This window comes from Anabrus simplex, chromosome 4 (assembly GCF_040414725.1).
Source record: "Anabrus simplex isolate iqAnaSimp1 chromosome 4, ASM4041472v1, whole genome shotgun sequence".
In the NCBI taxonomy this organism is placed as follows: domain Eukaryota; kingdom Metazoa; phylum Arthropoda; class Insecta; order Orthoptera; family Tettigoniidae; genus Anabrus; species Anabrus simplex.
In genome coordinates this window covers 227,160,931-227,176,699 of record NC_090268.1, presented here as the reverse complement: position 1 = coordinate 227,176,699, position 15,769 = coordinate 227,160,931, and the positions used below count along the sequence as shown (strand labels likewise).

The 15,769-nt window shown below is 39.6% G+C and overlaps 1 protein-coding gene across 1 annotated transcript; it reads right to left on the bottom strand.

The window, feature by feature from the left end:
• Nucleotides 1-2,395: 2,395 nt before the first annotated feature.
• LOC136871797 (uncharacterized) lies at nucleotides 2,396-13,304 on the bottom strand. Its single transcript, XM_067145395.2, has 4 exons — nucleotides 13,244-13,304; nucleotides 6,371-6,456; nucleotides 4,745-4,936; nucleotides 2,396-2,914 (listed from the first exon to the last, which is right to left on the bottom strand). The coding sequence occupies exons 2-4, from the start codon at nucleotides 6,443-6,445 to the stop codon at nucleotides 2,717-2,719; spliced, it is 465 nt and encodes a 154-aa protein (XP_067001496.2). The 5' UTR covers nucleotides 6,446-6,456; nucleotides 13,244-13,304; the 3' UTR covers nucleotides 2,396-2,716.
• Between the last annotated feature and the right edge of the window lie 2,465 nt (nucleotides 13,305-15,769).

Below are 15,769 nucleotides of genomic sequence, written 5' to 3'. Positions count from 1 at the left end.
ATGGAGATACTGCCGAAGGTTGGTGGGTTTGATGTGTACAGAGGTGTTGATGCTGCCATACTGGAGGTGGAGGTCAGTGTCAAGGGAAGTGAGAGATGTGGGGGAGATTTGTCAAGTAAAATGGACACTGTAATTAGACACTAGTCTTTGCTTAACAACCCTTATATTATCTGTAAACTCTCAAACTATTGTCGGTATACTGTCGTTTGATATAGTGTATGCTGTCCAATAGATATAATGTAAGTTTCTAGACTCAATCTATGTTTCAATTGAACCCTTGTACATAGGTGGGTGTTTTCTGTATACAAGACCTCTCTTGTTGGTCAGCTTTATGAGAGCGAAGTTTGCACAGATCTGTTGTAGACAAGACATACAGCAAGCAACTTTGAAGAGTTCAGGATTAATAAGATGAAACGGAAGGTTGTACATGGATGGTTCTGTAGGAAAGGTACAGAAATCAGAAACTACATTTTTTTAAACTCAGTTTTATTGTATAAATTAAGAGTCTCAGTCTATATCTCAGTTGGACTAACATAGATATAATACTGTAAAGCAGGAGTGTGCAACATTGCCCTTAGAACCTTCTGAATATTTAGAATATTAGCACTTGATAGAGCACATTCTTCAGCAGTAGTAGTAAACTGGCTTTTAATCACTGTAATATGAAAATATATTGCCAGGATAAGCCTACATTCCTGTTGTATATTGAAACAAATAGTTTTATGTGGTTCAATATCTCTCTGGAAAATGTCCTACAAACAAGATCTCCCTTGCATACCTACACTGTGCCTTGCAAATTAATTAATGTCTCTCTAAAGTCATTCAAGTTATTCATGGGAGTATATCAGGCTATGCGCATCTCTTTCCTATGGTGCCGACATTTAAAAGCGCAAGCAAGTAATGTTTCGTTTAGTTGCATTACCATCAGTTTTCCAGGAATCAACACCGCATGGTAAGTAATATTTTATTGTTTGTTGTTGATAAATTTGCCTGAGAAATTGACAGTGTTTTGGCCAGTAGCACACCCCTGCTAAAATGGAAGCTTAGATTACTATTAACAGAAGTCATGACTGAAATATTGAACTACTGCAGTTTTCCAACTCTAATCACCAAATTTTAAGCACTTGTGAGAAATCATCACACAAAACTTTAAAAATATTGGTCAAACAGTTTTTGAGCTATAAATTTCATTTAACATTGAAAATGCTCCTTGTGTCACAATTTATTTTATTTTTGAAGTTGAGTTTGGACAGCTGGTCCTTAACACATATTTAATTATTAGTTTATCTGGGTTTCGTATTCAGAAAGGAAATGTGGGAGGCACAAATTTTCAATTTTTTCATCCTTGTGTAATTGGTATTTTGAGAGGCAAAAAAAAAAAATTTAGTAATATTCACTTGACCATAAAAATGCACAGTAATTTTTATTGTAATTTGTATATATATATTAGAAGATCTCCTGAAAGTTCCACAGGAATATGAGAGAAAAGTGTGATGCAAGGAGCATTTTGTATATAACAAAGTGGTGAAAAATATGTGTGAGCAGCCACTGAAGGCATGGACTTGCTGTCTAAAAGCATGGCAACCCCACTTTAAAAATGGTGCTTGGAGCTTCAAAAGTGGTGTTAGGGTGAAAATAATTACCTTTTTTGTAGAATGAAGAATTTAAGAATATTTGAAGCCCAAAGCCAAAGAAATATATATTTTGAAGGAAATGCCCAAACTTTCAGCCATGACTCCCCTTAAGCACATCTAGATTTGGTTCTGTTTGTTTGCAGCATACAAAAAACGGGCTAGAATCGGCGTCCGCTTGCGGGTACTGCAGCCGTGTATTTTGTAAGACTAGCAAAATTATATGTTGCAAACTGTTATTTTAAGTAAGACAGCCGCTTATGAACGTAGAACAGGAACACAAAGAACAACAGTATCAAACATACAGACAAACACATTTATAAATTAAGGCAGTGATCACAGCGAGAAACATCTAAATACTAGATCTATAATTATTTTTATCCTTGCTCCAAAAAAGTAAGCTTGGCTCAAAAAAGCACGCAACAAATCGAGATACAATGATGCAGCCCTGTCAACAAGGATGACTGGTGGTGAGAATTATGAAATAAGCTGAACATTATGAGAGATCCAGCCTCTCGAATGTGAACTTCAGCTGAGCAGACAGAAACCTTTCCTTCCATGATCGTGCAAGGGCAGAGTAAAGTGTAATTGAGGGGCGTCCCTCCACCAGACTAGGTGGTCTTGGTGCTTTCTTGTAGAGAGAGATAAGAATTCTTCTTCAAAGGTTTTCCTTCTTGATTAAGAGAGGATGTTTGCCCAGTTTTACTCACTCTTAAAATAATAATCACCACCGCTAGCACTAACAAACAAAAGTGTAAAAAATGTAAAATTTTCGTTCTCTTATTGAAGGGAAAAATAAGGGGAATGAAGACAGACCTCCTTCTCAAGGAGTTCTTACAGAAAATTAATATGAGATCCAATGAGAAGAGAGGTATCCTTCATAGTTATCTCTGAATCAGTGTCCATAGTTCCATCCTGCGCTGAAGTAAAACAAATTCATTTTACATGAAAATTCCTTCTTGTAGGCCTATCATGATGGTCCATTGTAAATAATATTAATAACTTATGTTCTCGGAAATGATTCCTGAGATTCGTGGAATGTATGCGAGAGGAGATAACTCCTGGTCCAGAGGCTAACACAACAGCTAGTTCAAGAGCGCAGTCAGCTTGAGAATTCCTAGCTTCCCCTCTTGGCGGGAGAAGATATGCTCTGACTCGGGTAGAACTCCCACCAGATACTTGTCGAGCACTTGGAGCATAGCGGCTCCGTGACCAATTCCATTGAAGGCCAGGGTGGCATCTCTTCCAGCATACTCCACCAGGATCTCCTCGCCACCAGGGTGCTGCAAACAACAAGAAATTTCATTAAGCCATAGGTAGGCATTCATCATGCAGAGGCAATACATTAATGCAGGGCTGACAAATTCAAGGCACGCAGTCACCATGGCGACAAAAATAAATATGTAGACGCCTAAAATTTTATTACTGTGACTAGGAAATTCCATTCTGAGGGCAACATATTTTTGGGATTTTTCCCACTCTAGAATTAATAATAACATGAAAGGTGACTAGATTCTGTGTATCTCGTAACCATTAGTTGAAGAAGTTACGGTCTCTCTAGGTGACAAATTTTCTCCGTGGCGTTAAGTTATTCATGTACTGCACTAGTCACTACTATGTAGTAAGTAATGTTCGGGATTTAGTACACAGATGAAACACAGTAATTGTAACATTCAGTAATGCTGGTGGCTCAAAACAACTGAAACGTTTAAAACGTACCAACTCGCAACTTGGCTACTAAGAAATTTTACTGCCTCCTAGATTTTTATCTAGTCTGCATTTATGTATCTGTGTCAAGTGAAAAGTGACACATCATTTGTAATTAAGCTAAGAATATTTTCTAAGATGCCTATTTGTTCCTGTACCTGCTAAACATACAGAGTAAAGTTAAAAAACTGTTTTGGGTCAAATTGTCACAAATAACAGACGTTTAATAGTGCCTATAAATGACCATTTTGACTATTAGCACCTATTGTGTGACATATACCTATATTCCACACAGTGGTGGGGTCTGCTTGTCGGCATATCCATCTCCATTTAAACCAATCCAAGGCATCCTTTGGAGTGGCGTTCACATATTCCATGTCAACCTTGATGTGATCCATCCACAGTCTTTGCGGTGTACCACACTGCCGCTAGTCTTCAGGCTCCAGACGTATGATTGTCCTTGCTACAGAGCTCTTCTTGCTGCATATGACGTGTCCATACCATCTAACTCTACCTTTGCGTAGCTTCTCTACAATTGGCACAATTTCCAGTCATCATCGGATGTCATCGTTCTTTGCATGGTTGAATCACATTAGTCCAAGACTCCATCAGAGAATTCTCATTTCCATACCATGTAGAACCTGCTCATGCTTAACTGTCAGTTGGCCAGCACTCCAATCTGTAGAGGGCGACTGGGCGCATTGTCGTTCTGTATAAGGCGTAGGGGTATCCGATGATCACACAGGGCCCCAGTCACCTGATGCCATTTCATCCAGACAGCGTTGAATAAGTTGTGGGCATCTGGAAGGCTGTCATCGTTGCTGCACATGAGGGAGCCAAGGTATTTAAATTGCTCCACTTTCTTCAACTCTTCTCCATTGATGCTGATGGCACCATTAGTTTGTTGGCCACATTCCATTTACTCTGTCATCTTGAGATTGGGTCGAAGCTCAAATTCGCCAGGCTGTTCTTTCCATTGCTCCATTTTTTCCTGGAGGCCTTCACATCAGAAAGATGTCATCAGCATGGGAGAGTGTCCCATGGTTTAGGGATTATCATTGTGCGGAATTTGCTTTCGAACAATTGAAATTATTCTGCAGGCAATTCATACTATTGAGAGATTAGGCAGTGCAAAGAGTATCCAAAGTCTTCCACATTGCTGGGAACATGTATGCAACACTGTTGGCTACATCAAAGGCCTGTGAAACCTAGAACTTTATATGTATGCTATGTATCTAGAAAATAAATAGTTGCCACTACTAAAATAAATCAATCTACAGTATAAACTCTCCAGACAAACTTCCAGAGGTTGATCACGGATGTTAGCCGAGTGTTTTGATATAAGGAATCCATGATCTCAGATGGCTTGTTACCTGGGGTATATTGTAACTTTGTTGTTAACTCACCTCTGAGAGGAAACTGGTGATATCGTAGACACGGTCATAGAGCACGATCCAACAGTCGGCAATGTTGTCGTGCCATGCTACCTCTTCTAGGGACACAATGGCTGGAGAGGATGTTTTCTTGGTAGGCTCACTGAGACGTAATGCCGTAACGGCAAGGCAGAGTGCATCGCCAGCCAGCGAGAGTAGACCGGCCTGTAGAGAGAACATACGTCACTTCTTTGCATCCCGTGGTGAAGTGAGGAAGAGGGGCAGAAGGTTGACAGATATTTTTCATTTAAAAAAAAAGGGAAATTTCTTGGAAAACTGACATTTCATACTATTTGAAATTCCTCATCCATAACACACTTATGCTATGAAAGAAAGTAAATTTCACGAAAATTATATTAGTGTTCAGGCCCAGTACATTTACCAAGGAATTGTATTTTTAATCAGGCTTCACTGAGATTGTCCCGGTTTTAAATTTATTAAACATAAAATGAATTAAATGGAACAGTGATCTGCAACTAGCCTGCATGTTGGCAATTTAACGAATTTGTGACTAATTTAATATTCTTTATTGGCAAAATGAATTAAACTGTTGTTTTATTTACATGAAAAATTATACGATGCCAATTTGGTAGTTAGTGGCAAGAATAAATTTTTGTTCACTGATAACTTAATAATTTAGTGCTTTTTTGCTATGGCCTAACGATTGTTTTACAAACTCGGTTCTCAACAGTGGCTGGCCTACACTTCTAATGAACATTTTGTTGATTGTATTAGCAGCTAGTGCTCAGTGGTAGATTCTGTCTGAATATTTTATTAAGTATGGTAGTATTATTTCCAAAAGTGACTTACTTTAAAAAAATCAAGATAACGGGGTGAAAAGCGCTATACATTTACCGTTGATTTAAATTAACAGCATCCGTTTCTAAAAAAATGTGTGCGAGAGTGGGCTATGCCACATTTTTTACTCGGTGGCCGGGCTTTGAAAGAAAATATTATAGTAACCCTATTCTTAATGTTAGTCTGTATCAATGAGATTATCGATATCACGTTCAAAATTTTGTTTTCCTGAGTGTTTGAAGTACATGAACAAGGTTAAACAAAACCAACAGACCGACATAAAATTGAAACCACAAACTCAGCAAACGAAATATTTGGATTTCTGCTTTCTCATCGTGTAGTCATTCAACTATCGATTCAAGTGCGAGCGATCGGTCGTCTGGTTGATCTGGTAATTTTTATGAAGTTTGCTATCGTAAAGGGAGAAAATTCGGGAGATATTAAGTTTCAGTCGGGAAACTATGCCACAAATCATTCACGTGTCGGGAAATCCCGCCAAAATCGAGAAATTGACAATCCTAGTTGGTTACCTACTGCTGGAATACACACCCTTTTAAGTCAGAAAATGCACAAGTCAATTTAATTTCAATGCTCCTAGGTGTTTCGTACAGAGTGTAAGTAACGTGCACGAACAATATTTTTCCACTTTTATTAACAAATGTCAATCCGTACCGTACCTGAGTAATACTGAATTAAAAGGGATACGCGCTGTTGATTACGTGGCGGGCAGTTGTTTGTCACTCCTCTCTGGGTCAGAGTATGCAATAAAGATAAATTTATCCAGCGATAGATTATACTTACACTTTGTCCCACTGATGAAGATGACATGGCTAAGCCAGCAGATGACTCTTCGTTGGTACTTAATGACGCAATCATGTTCAGCAGATCTGGAACAGAACAATAAAGATTAAGACCTATAACCTTTGTTCTCACGAATGGTAGACTAGTTCACGTTGTGGTCCGATACCCGAGAAGAGAGAAAATACATCTTCTGTGTCTGAAATTAACGTACTTTTCGTACAATGACCCATACGACCGTCACCTTGTGTTATACAAATAGGAAATGCACTTGTGCCTTTATCGATTTATTCACATTGGTATATTCTAGATTAGTAATAGAATGAGAACTTTACAGGTCATAATATTATCTGAAGATCATTTCTCTAGGCTATACTAGCCTTTAACTAACGTGGTGACTTATGTAAGACAGTAACAACGTGCTGTGGTCCAAGAGACCACTCATAATTTAGTGGTTATAATGTTAATAATTTCGGTCTTTTTAAATAAAGTTTTAGTATAAAAGGGAAACAAGTAACGAGCAATGAAAAAACCCACAAAATTATCACTTCGCAGTAAATACAGAAAGTAATGCTATTTCGAAAAAAAAAAAATGACACACCCAGAAAGTGAAATCTTTGTTTTACATGCTGATAAATTCCGCATGTTGTTATAGGGCCCATGCTTCAAGTGAAGCGTGAAGGTCCGAGAATGGGACAAATTGTGACCCGTAACTCCGGCGGAAGACTTGAATTTTGAACCAGTCTTTCCAAACTCCTTCAGCATCGGATGTCATGGTCAACCAAAGGAGGAACAAATTTTTCAGAGCAGTCATCACAATCGCTAGAATGTTACCGTATTCATCTGTCCAGCTGAACAGATCACCTTGAAAATTCTGATCTAGAACATTAACATCTATCATCTTCCCTGAACTTTAAGCTACCGGAAGACTGGACCCAATAATGAGCGGGGAAGGGCGTAAATAGTAACAATGAAGACAGTGCACGGTCTCAGGGACCGCACCACGTTAATTGAAGGCTTCGCATGGAAGCAATTTTGAATTTATGGTGATAGACTATATAAGATTTCAAGGTTTTTCTCTAAAGCCCTTCCGGCCGCCTACCGTTACGGTACCGGTACCTCACTCGTTTCTCCTCATGTGATCGAAACTTTAAAACCATGCCTGTGCTTTCAGTAAAGAGAGAATAAATCCTAAACCATTTTTGTAAATTGTATACTGTGAAGGATATGTTATGGTGTTAGATTACTGAGGCAAGTAAACTATTTCTTTTGATAAGTACTACAGTACTTGATTAATCTGAAAACGTGTTTTTATTTATTTTAAAGTTGATTTTTAAAAACTGCAAACCTCTTTTATGCAACATCGCGCCCAATCAGTTACGTCTTCTGATAACGACGGGATAGTAGAAGGCTGGGACTGGGAAGTGAAGTGGCAGTAGTCTGGATTAAGATACAGCCCCAGCATTTGTCATCTTCAGGGCTACTGATGTTAGGGTTCCCAATAATGTTCTGGGGGATACCATGAATTGTTTTCCACGAGCACAAACACGCCACGCTCATCTCGGCTCCTTGCCGGGAGTGACCTGACTGAGACTTGCCAGGCCGAGCCCACGAAGTCAAGGCCTGCATGCCCCTCAAGCTGACCAATAGCGAGCCGCTTCCTCCATTTCATTTTCCCTGTCCTGTCAGTTACTGTTCTCTTCAGAAGTCTTTCATGCATGGCCTCTCACTGGTGCGTCTTCTCCAATGTGCCCGCCAGCCTCTTTTCTGAGGGCACCTGCAGGCGAATATCTCTCCCGTCTTCAGAACAGTATGTTAAGATTACACAACCCCATTCATTATGTCTTTTTTGTCTTGTAGCCTACGCATTTGAGAAAACGAGTTGATATCGAGCTGAAGATATATATTTTTAACCGTTATGTCCGTCCATATGCCTTTGCTGGCAGGACCTAGTGTTTACAGTGCACTATGTCTTCTGGTATAGGCTAGAGCAATTTTGTTACTTTCAAAGATCTGTCTCTGTCTTATCCTTGGCTTTGACAAGATGAAAGTGACTGAGGTATGAGCGATGGTAGTAATGCCAATCCTTATGCAGCCAGTCCCTGCTATGAATGCTGTGAAAATGTTGCTCACAGGGTCGGTTGGTGTATGCATTTCAGTGGGCTTGGCAAACTGATACGTAATAGCAACTCTGGCTCGGTGAGGAAAGCAACGGGAAACTACCTCACTCCTCATTTCCCTAGTACGCCTCTTCAGTGATGCCTAGGCCATCTATGACAGCTGATGGCACAGCTGTTGAAGATCCCACCAGCGGCATCGATGACGGACTGAACATGCATGTCCGTCCAAGTACAAGCAAAAGTTTGATGCCGTTTCGTGAAGTTTTTCATGTGTTCCTTCATGCTGCGAAATCAAAGGATGTGTTTTCCTAGTGTAAATGAGGCTTATAAAGTGTCAGTCGGTTCCGGAACAAACCGTTCCGTTTTATGGAAGCTCGTTGTAACACGGAACAAACCACCGTACACTATAACTGCTTCATGATTACTTGCCTTGTTTGGCTTTAATCAGTTTTTATCTTCTCTTGTAAAATTTGCTTTGTAAATCTCACTGAACGAGTTGCTTGCATTCAGGAGATGGTTTTCAATCACTCCGTCGGCAGCCATGAAGACGGTTTGCAGGAGCTGTAACGGTATACCGTTTGCGAATGTATGGTAGGCATGCGTTTGTATTTCCTGTCATGGTAAGGTAAGGGTTATTCTGCCCGAAGGCAGGTCCGAACCTCCGCAGAGGTGTTCCTGAGCCGGAGTTTACGTGCGGTAGGGTGGCCAGTTCCTTTCCGCTCCTCCATTCCCTAAACCCCCCACCAACAGCGCGTGGCAACCCATCCAACTCCTGACCACGCCCAATGTTGCTTAACTTCGGAGATCTCACGGGATCCGGTGTTTCAACACGGCTACGGCCGTTGGCTTTCCTGTCATATAATGACTAAATTTAGTAGGATACCGGTAGTAATGGTCTTCCATGTATAAACACAGGAGAAAAGCGAATCGAGTATTTTAATTTTTTAAAAAGTTTGTGATAGGAGGGGAGAGGGGCAAGTGAGTCACCTTAAGGCAAAATATGTCACAACGACCAGATTAATTATTTCAAAGTAGTCCTAAATACAGTAAACGTAGCTTAAGACCTTATTAATCACATGTTGCAATCAAAAGAAGTAAATTAAATATGTGCACACTTGAAATGATAAAATTAGCAATATTAAACATGTGGATGAGTCTCATTTTATTACTGATTATTAATCGAAGTAATGCCCTTTAATTGGTTCTTACACGAAATAAAAATAACTAATTCAAAATTACAAATAATGACATAAACGCACGGTGTTAACAAAAAAGTTCCTCCAGGCAATTATGGTATAGAATCGAAGGGTTGTTCTTGTGACCTCTTGCAAGAACTACTTTGGTCATCAAATAACAAGGTTATTCCCAGGCTCGTTGTCTGAGCATTCCTCGTTATCCACTGCTTGCTCGTAATACACTGGATCCCCTTCTCCACATCGGTGAGTGGAAAGTGTTTGGGACAATAAAGACCTGTGTCTTCTGGCTAACTCGACTGGTCCATTGAAAATTCTACCCGCATTTTCAAAACCACCCAAAACCGCTATCATCCTGTTATGAATATGTTCTTCAGCAAATTCTAATGCCAACCTCCTCTACAGAAATAATGCTAGGCCTAAATAGGTGAAGGTTAAAACTAGTTTTCATTTTAAGAATGGAGGAGAATTAGTGAAATCGTCCGATTTCTTTAGAAAAAAGTGGTTCTGTAGGTTGCCTCATCCTTATCTGAGGAGGTTTCAGTGCCGTCAGAATAGGCCTCGATTAATTCTGCAAAGTAATGTTGTTCGTGGTATATTTTAATTTTAAGATCGTATTTTCTCATGTGTAGACTGCCTGTATGCATATCCGTCAAAGCTTTTGCACATAATCTTCACTCCATGCCACTTCCCTGTCTGTCTTCTCATCATTATTTCAAAGAAGATATAGGAAAGGAGTGATTAACATTATCCAGGCGTTATATATTCATATATATATATATATTCGGTGTATCATTCTTAAAAGTTTTAGGTAGTTTAAACGACAGTGGGGTAGCATGCCTCTGGACTCCCTTGCCCAGCACTACACTTACGAATAAATTGGCTCCTACCGTACAGAACAGGCAGTAAACGCTGCTACCAAGCAACCCTGAGAGACCTAACATAATGAGTTTACGAACTGCCATCTTAAAATCAGCTCAACATTTTTATGAAACTCTCTGCCAGGTAACAAAAGACTGGTATTTCTTAGAGACAAAACAACGAAAATAAAGAAACCCTGGTAACTTGGAAGTTTCCTGGCGAATCATCTCATAACACAATCTGCACATCTCACAGCATGTAGCCTCGTGAAGGGTCCAAAATTCTACAGTTTTGAAAATTAACTTTTTATAGGGCAAATTCTAAATCATATATTTTTTTTAAAATGTACTACTGTCCATAATAATTCAAAGAAATATACAAGCAAAACACATGACCAGTGTTTTGAGGTTTTGATATTTTACCACTATATTCACTGGTATCGTACGAGGTCATTTTGGTTAACTTAGGTACTGTACTTTCAGATTTGCATTATATTGCCAAGTCTCAACGGACAAATAATATAATTATGGTAGAATACATTAATAAAATTTCAGCTACACAGCGCTATCCTGGATGTTTTGACGAATCCGTTGTGTAATTTTAAAGATAGATATTCTTACTCTGAGTGCACACTGGCAATGCAGGGCGAAACATTTCAAACTTCTTACGATCTTTTTTTTCTCACCATTTTTGTGTGACTATTTAACTCTAGGCTCCAATGATCAATCCTGTGTAAGAAGATCAACTACAACCAGTCAACAGCTGTCTACCGCCACAGTTCTATCCTTTTCGTGTTATCACTTTCAATTATATAAATGTATCGAAATACCGCATTGAAACAGCTTCAGCACAGACCGCACGATTCTGATGAAGCTAATATGTTGGGAGACTGGAGCCCACAAAGTTTCAATGCAAAAACAAAACAGTATATTTCCGTATAGGATGTGAATACCTGTGTATTTAATTTATACACGTATTTCGTGTTGTAGTTATTCGCGAAATGGTAAAAATAAATACAACTCTCTAGATAAAGTATGAAACTCACGTGAGAGTACCACAGATGATTTCTCAGAAGATATTTGAGTGATCAGATATCCCGCTGTCCGCGTGAAGTGTGGAATATCTTAGAAATATCCTGATGAAAATTCTGCGAAATGTAATTTTAAGTCCTGTCTTGCCTATTCTCTATGAAGTTTAATAAAGAAGGTGTCAAAACCTGATCAAAAATATACTACTGTATTTTTCTATTTTCAGTGGTAAAGGTAAAATATGAAATATTTCTGTTCCGCTGTCCATTAAAATTTCCATTTTGGAAGCTTCTACAGAGAAGAGAGTAAATCTAAGGAAGTTTATGACATAAAGAAGTACAAAATACGCAAGCAATTATGCCCCCCAAACTAGCTAAATATGACAGAAAAAAAGGTAAAATATGACTTATGGATTTTGTGATGGGTAGCAAATATGAGAGTATTGCTAACATTAGGCGTCGTAAGTACCAAAAAGTGATTAGTGACAAATACAGCAGACAGATTAAATTATGGAAACTGACAAAGTCTACAGTACGCTAAAACTTTCAATATGTATTCACATTAATCGTTTTACTGCCGAAACTTTAACTTCAGCCGCTTTAGAGTACCGTACTGAAGATCTCTTCGTCGAACTCTTTAACACAATTTCTTAATTTTACACCTTCACTGTATTTCACTGTAGGCATGATATGGCTCACTGTGGTACAACAAGTGTGACCAATGTGTTGGTGGTGAAAGGGGAATGATGAACTGGGTGAGGAAAACCATGGAGTTTCCTTGTTTGCTAATTGCTTCTGAGCTAATTATTATCTACTGAAATGCCATCCGCACAGCAGCTCTTGCTCACAATCAGGTCTTCTAAACCTGCTACCGATCTGTTCCTGGAAGAGGACGAAAAGTATGTCTGCTACAGTATTTCCAAATCCTGTGTTCGAAACTCGACGCAGATAACAGGTAGGCCCTAGTGTACCTTCTTAAAAACGACGCCTCAGTGTAAGCAAAATAGAAGCTTATACAATTAAAATGAGTGAAATATGACCGAAACAATAAAGGGGGCCAAAGTATGCATTTATGAGCAACATAAAATTGCTTTAAACGGGGCCAGAGACACGTCATTCACACTCATTTCTCAGATTTCTGGTAAAATGAGCTCAGGAAAGGAATATGACTTTTCCTTAACATCCGAACCTTACTGATCACAAATTGTTATCTGAATTCACGGGTTCCTCCTTGGACAATGACAATTCAGGTCAGAAATATGAACAATTTTTCCGCCGATTGTCGAATAATAATCGTGCTATATTGTGTTTCTGTAGTGGCGCTGAATGAATATTATGGACGTGAATAATACATCTGTATGAATTTACAGTCGTTCATAACTAGATTATATTATTTCCTTTTTTAATTGATAGTTAGGTCTATATTCCTTCTTTAGTTACCTACCGTATTGGTAAATCTGCTTATGTTAATACTGATTATTGTTTTATGAAGATAGATAACGAAAATGGCAAGAAACCTAAGTCCGCATTACACTTGACCACTCTCAGGAGTAGATCTCAAGTTCTGGTCACCCTAATATACATCAGTGGTTGAAATTTTGGTCTGACTGCCGTTAGGAATTCCTGGTTACTTAAAAGAAAAATGTTGTAAGAAAGTGATGCACAAGATATTTACCTTGTATGTAGTAACTATCACACGCACAGAAACGGACACTGTTCACACACGAAGGGCAGAAGAGAACTAGATGATAATTCATAGTGGCTGGCTGTTAAATACGAGCCGTCTGCGGCTGACGAAACCAGCAGCCTCTCCTCCCGGTCTGACGACATCGCCTGGGGGCTTGCATAAGACGTAGTGTCCAGCCTCGTTAAACCAGATATTTCTGCCCAAAAGGAATTAAAAAAGTTGTGTGGCGGTTTATCTGATGTAACTGCTCCCCGCAATGTCAATACCACACCTGATGTAACACAGGCACGGCTACACTTCCATATGTTTACATCCACTGCAGCGGACAGAGAGTTCAAGGATCTTTTATGAAAACATGAACTTCTCTCAAAGAACACAACGTTTCCGTAGTCTCAACGGTCGTTCGCCTGTTCAAGGGGATACACAATACTTCGCCAGTACCATACTTTCTCAACAACTATAAATATTATTTAAATTATTATCTGATCTAACACCAATGAATGGTCAGCGTACTGGCTTTTGGTTTAGAGAGCCCTGAGTTCGATTCCAGAGGATTTTCAATTTGGTTAATTCCTTTGGCTCGGGGACTGGGTATTTATGTTAATCCCAAAACTCTCCTATTCACATTCACCACATCACCAGCCACTACAGAAACGCCCAATAGTGAATAGGCCCTACATCACTCCACATGCAGTTTACGTCAGAAAGGGCATCCGCCCGTAAAAGGGGGACCAACCACGTCAAGTTCCTACTCCAATAAATTGCGAAGAAGGCCACGGATAAGAAGAAGAAGAAGAAGAAGAAGAAGAAGAAGAAGGTATAACCTCGCGTTTGTCAAATGACATAGAAGAGCTCACGAATATTTATATAAAAAAGCAAAGATAATCAATCAATCAATCAATCAATCAATCAATAAACCAATCAATCAATCAATCACCACTGATCTGCTTTTGGGGCTGTCGCCCAGTTGGCAGATTCGCTAACAATTCTTTATTTGGTCTTTTCTTGAATTTTCTGAAATAGAAATTTATCGAAAATTTCCCGTGATAAATCATTCCAATCCGAAAGACCTCTTCCTTTGAACGAATGAAAATCCACAGTCTGTTTCCAGTCATTTGACCGGGTCAGGAATGGAATGAATGAAGCCCCATCTAGCGGCGAGGATAGGAATTGTGCCGGCTGCCGAAGCCTGTCGCACTCTCGGACATTGATTAATGACTGACAGATGAAATGAAATGATATTGGAGAATGTTGCTGGAATGAAAATTGACAGGGAAAACTGGAGTACCCGGAGAAAAACCTGTCCCGCCTCCAATTTGTCCAGCACAAATCTCATATGGAGTGACCGGGATTTGAACCACGGAAGACCTATCTGTGTCGGTGTGACGTAAAACAAATTGTAAAAAACAAAAAAAGGTACACAAAAGTGTTTTGACGTCAACTGAAGCTCTGTCAGAAACACTGTCGCTATTTTAGGTCTGTTCAGTGTCAAGTGTAAATGACGGAAACCAAGATGTTCATTGTTATTTTTGCGCCTCAGAGGAAACGTACACTTTGTAACCGAATGTGTTTATTATATACAGAGTATCCCCGAATTGCCGTCCACTTTGTTCCAATAGGCCTGGTGTTTGAGGGGCAGGAAACCTTGAAGCTGGCCCGCTACTGCGCCTCGGTGATCTAAGAACACACGTGCCGGGTTGCTGACCTTGCCTTTATAACCGAGATCACGAATAAAAATTGGATGATAAATGTTTCTTTGCCAGGCGAAAAAAAAAAGTGTTGATCGGTGTTATGTGGCACAGAATTCGTACTTTTACAAGGAAACTTGTATTCTTCAAAAACATAATTACAGGAGGAAGAGTTTGTATAATTTCCATCTTTAAAAGCTCTGCGAAAGCATTCTTCCCGATTACATTAGACACCAGTGAAGGTGCGTCATTAAAGGCCGAAAGGGCCCGGCCCATCCAGGGCATTAGGCCGTATTGCACAAATTTTGTTTCATTAATGTCTTTAAAAATTACTTTACATTGCAGATATTATACTTAAAATAAGTGTTTCTCCCTTCTGGAATCTCTAAAAGGAATTAATTGTACATTACTCATCCCTAGCTTAAGTCTCGTACGGTGTATTGTAATAGCGAAGGCACTTCCATGTGACGTAGTCTATATGGAGTGAGGGGCCGGGTGAGAAAATAGTGGACACACCACTGTCTTGCACCCAATTTTTCTGTGCTGAAAACCTACAACCTATTTTCCAATCATTGACCGGGTCAGGGATGGAATTAATGAAGCCCCCATCTTGCGGCGAGGATAGGAATTGTGCCGGCTGCCGAGGCCGGTCGCAATGATTACCTGGGGCATTGAAATGAAATTATAATGGAGAGTGTTGCTGGAATGAAAGATGACAGGGAAAACCGGAGTACCCGGAGAGAAACCTATCCCGCCTCCGCTTTGTCCAGCACAAATCTCACTTGGAGTGACCGGGATGTGAACCACGGAACTCAGCGGTGAGAGG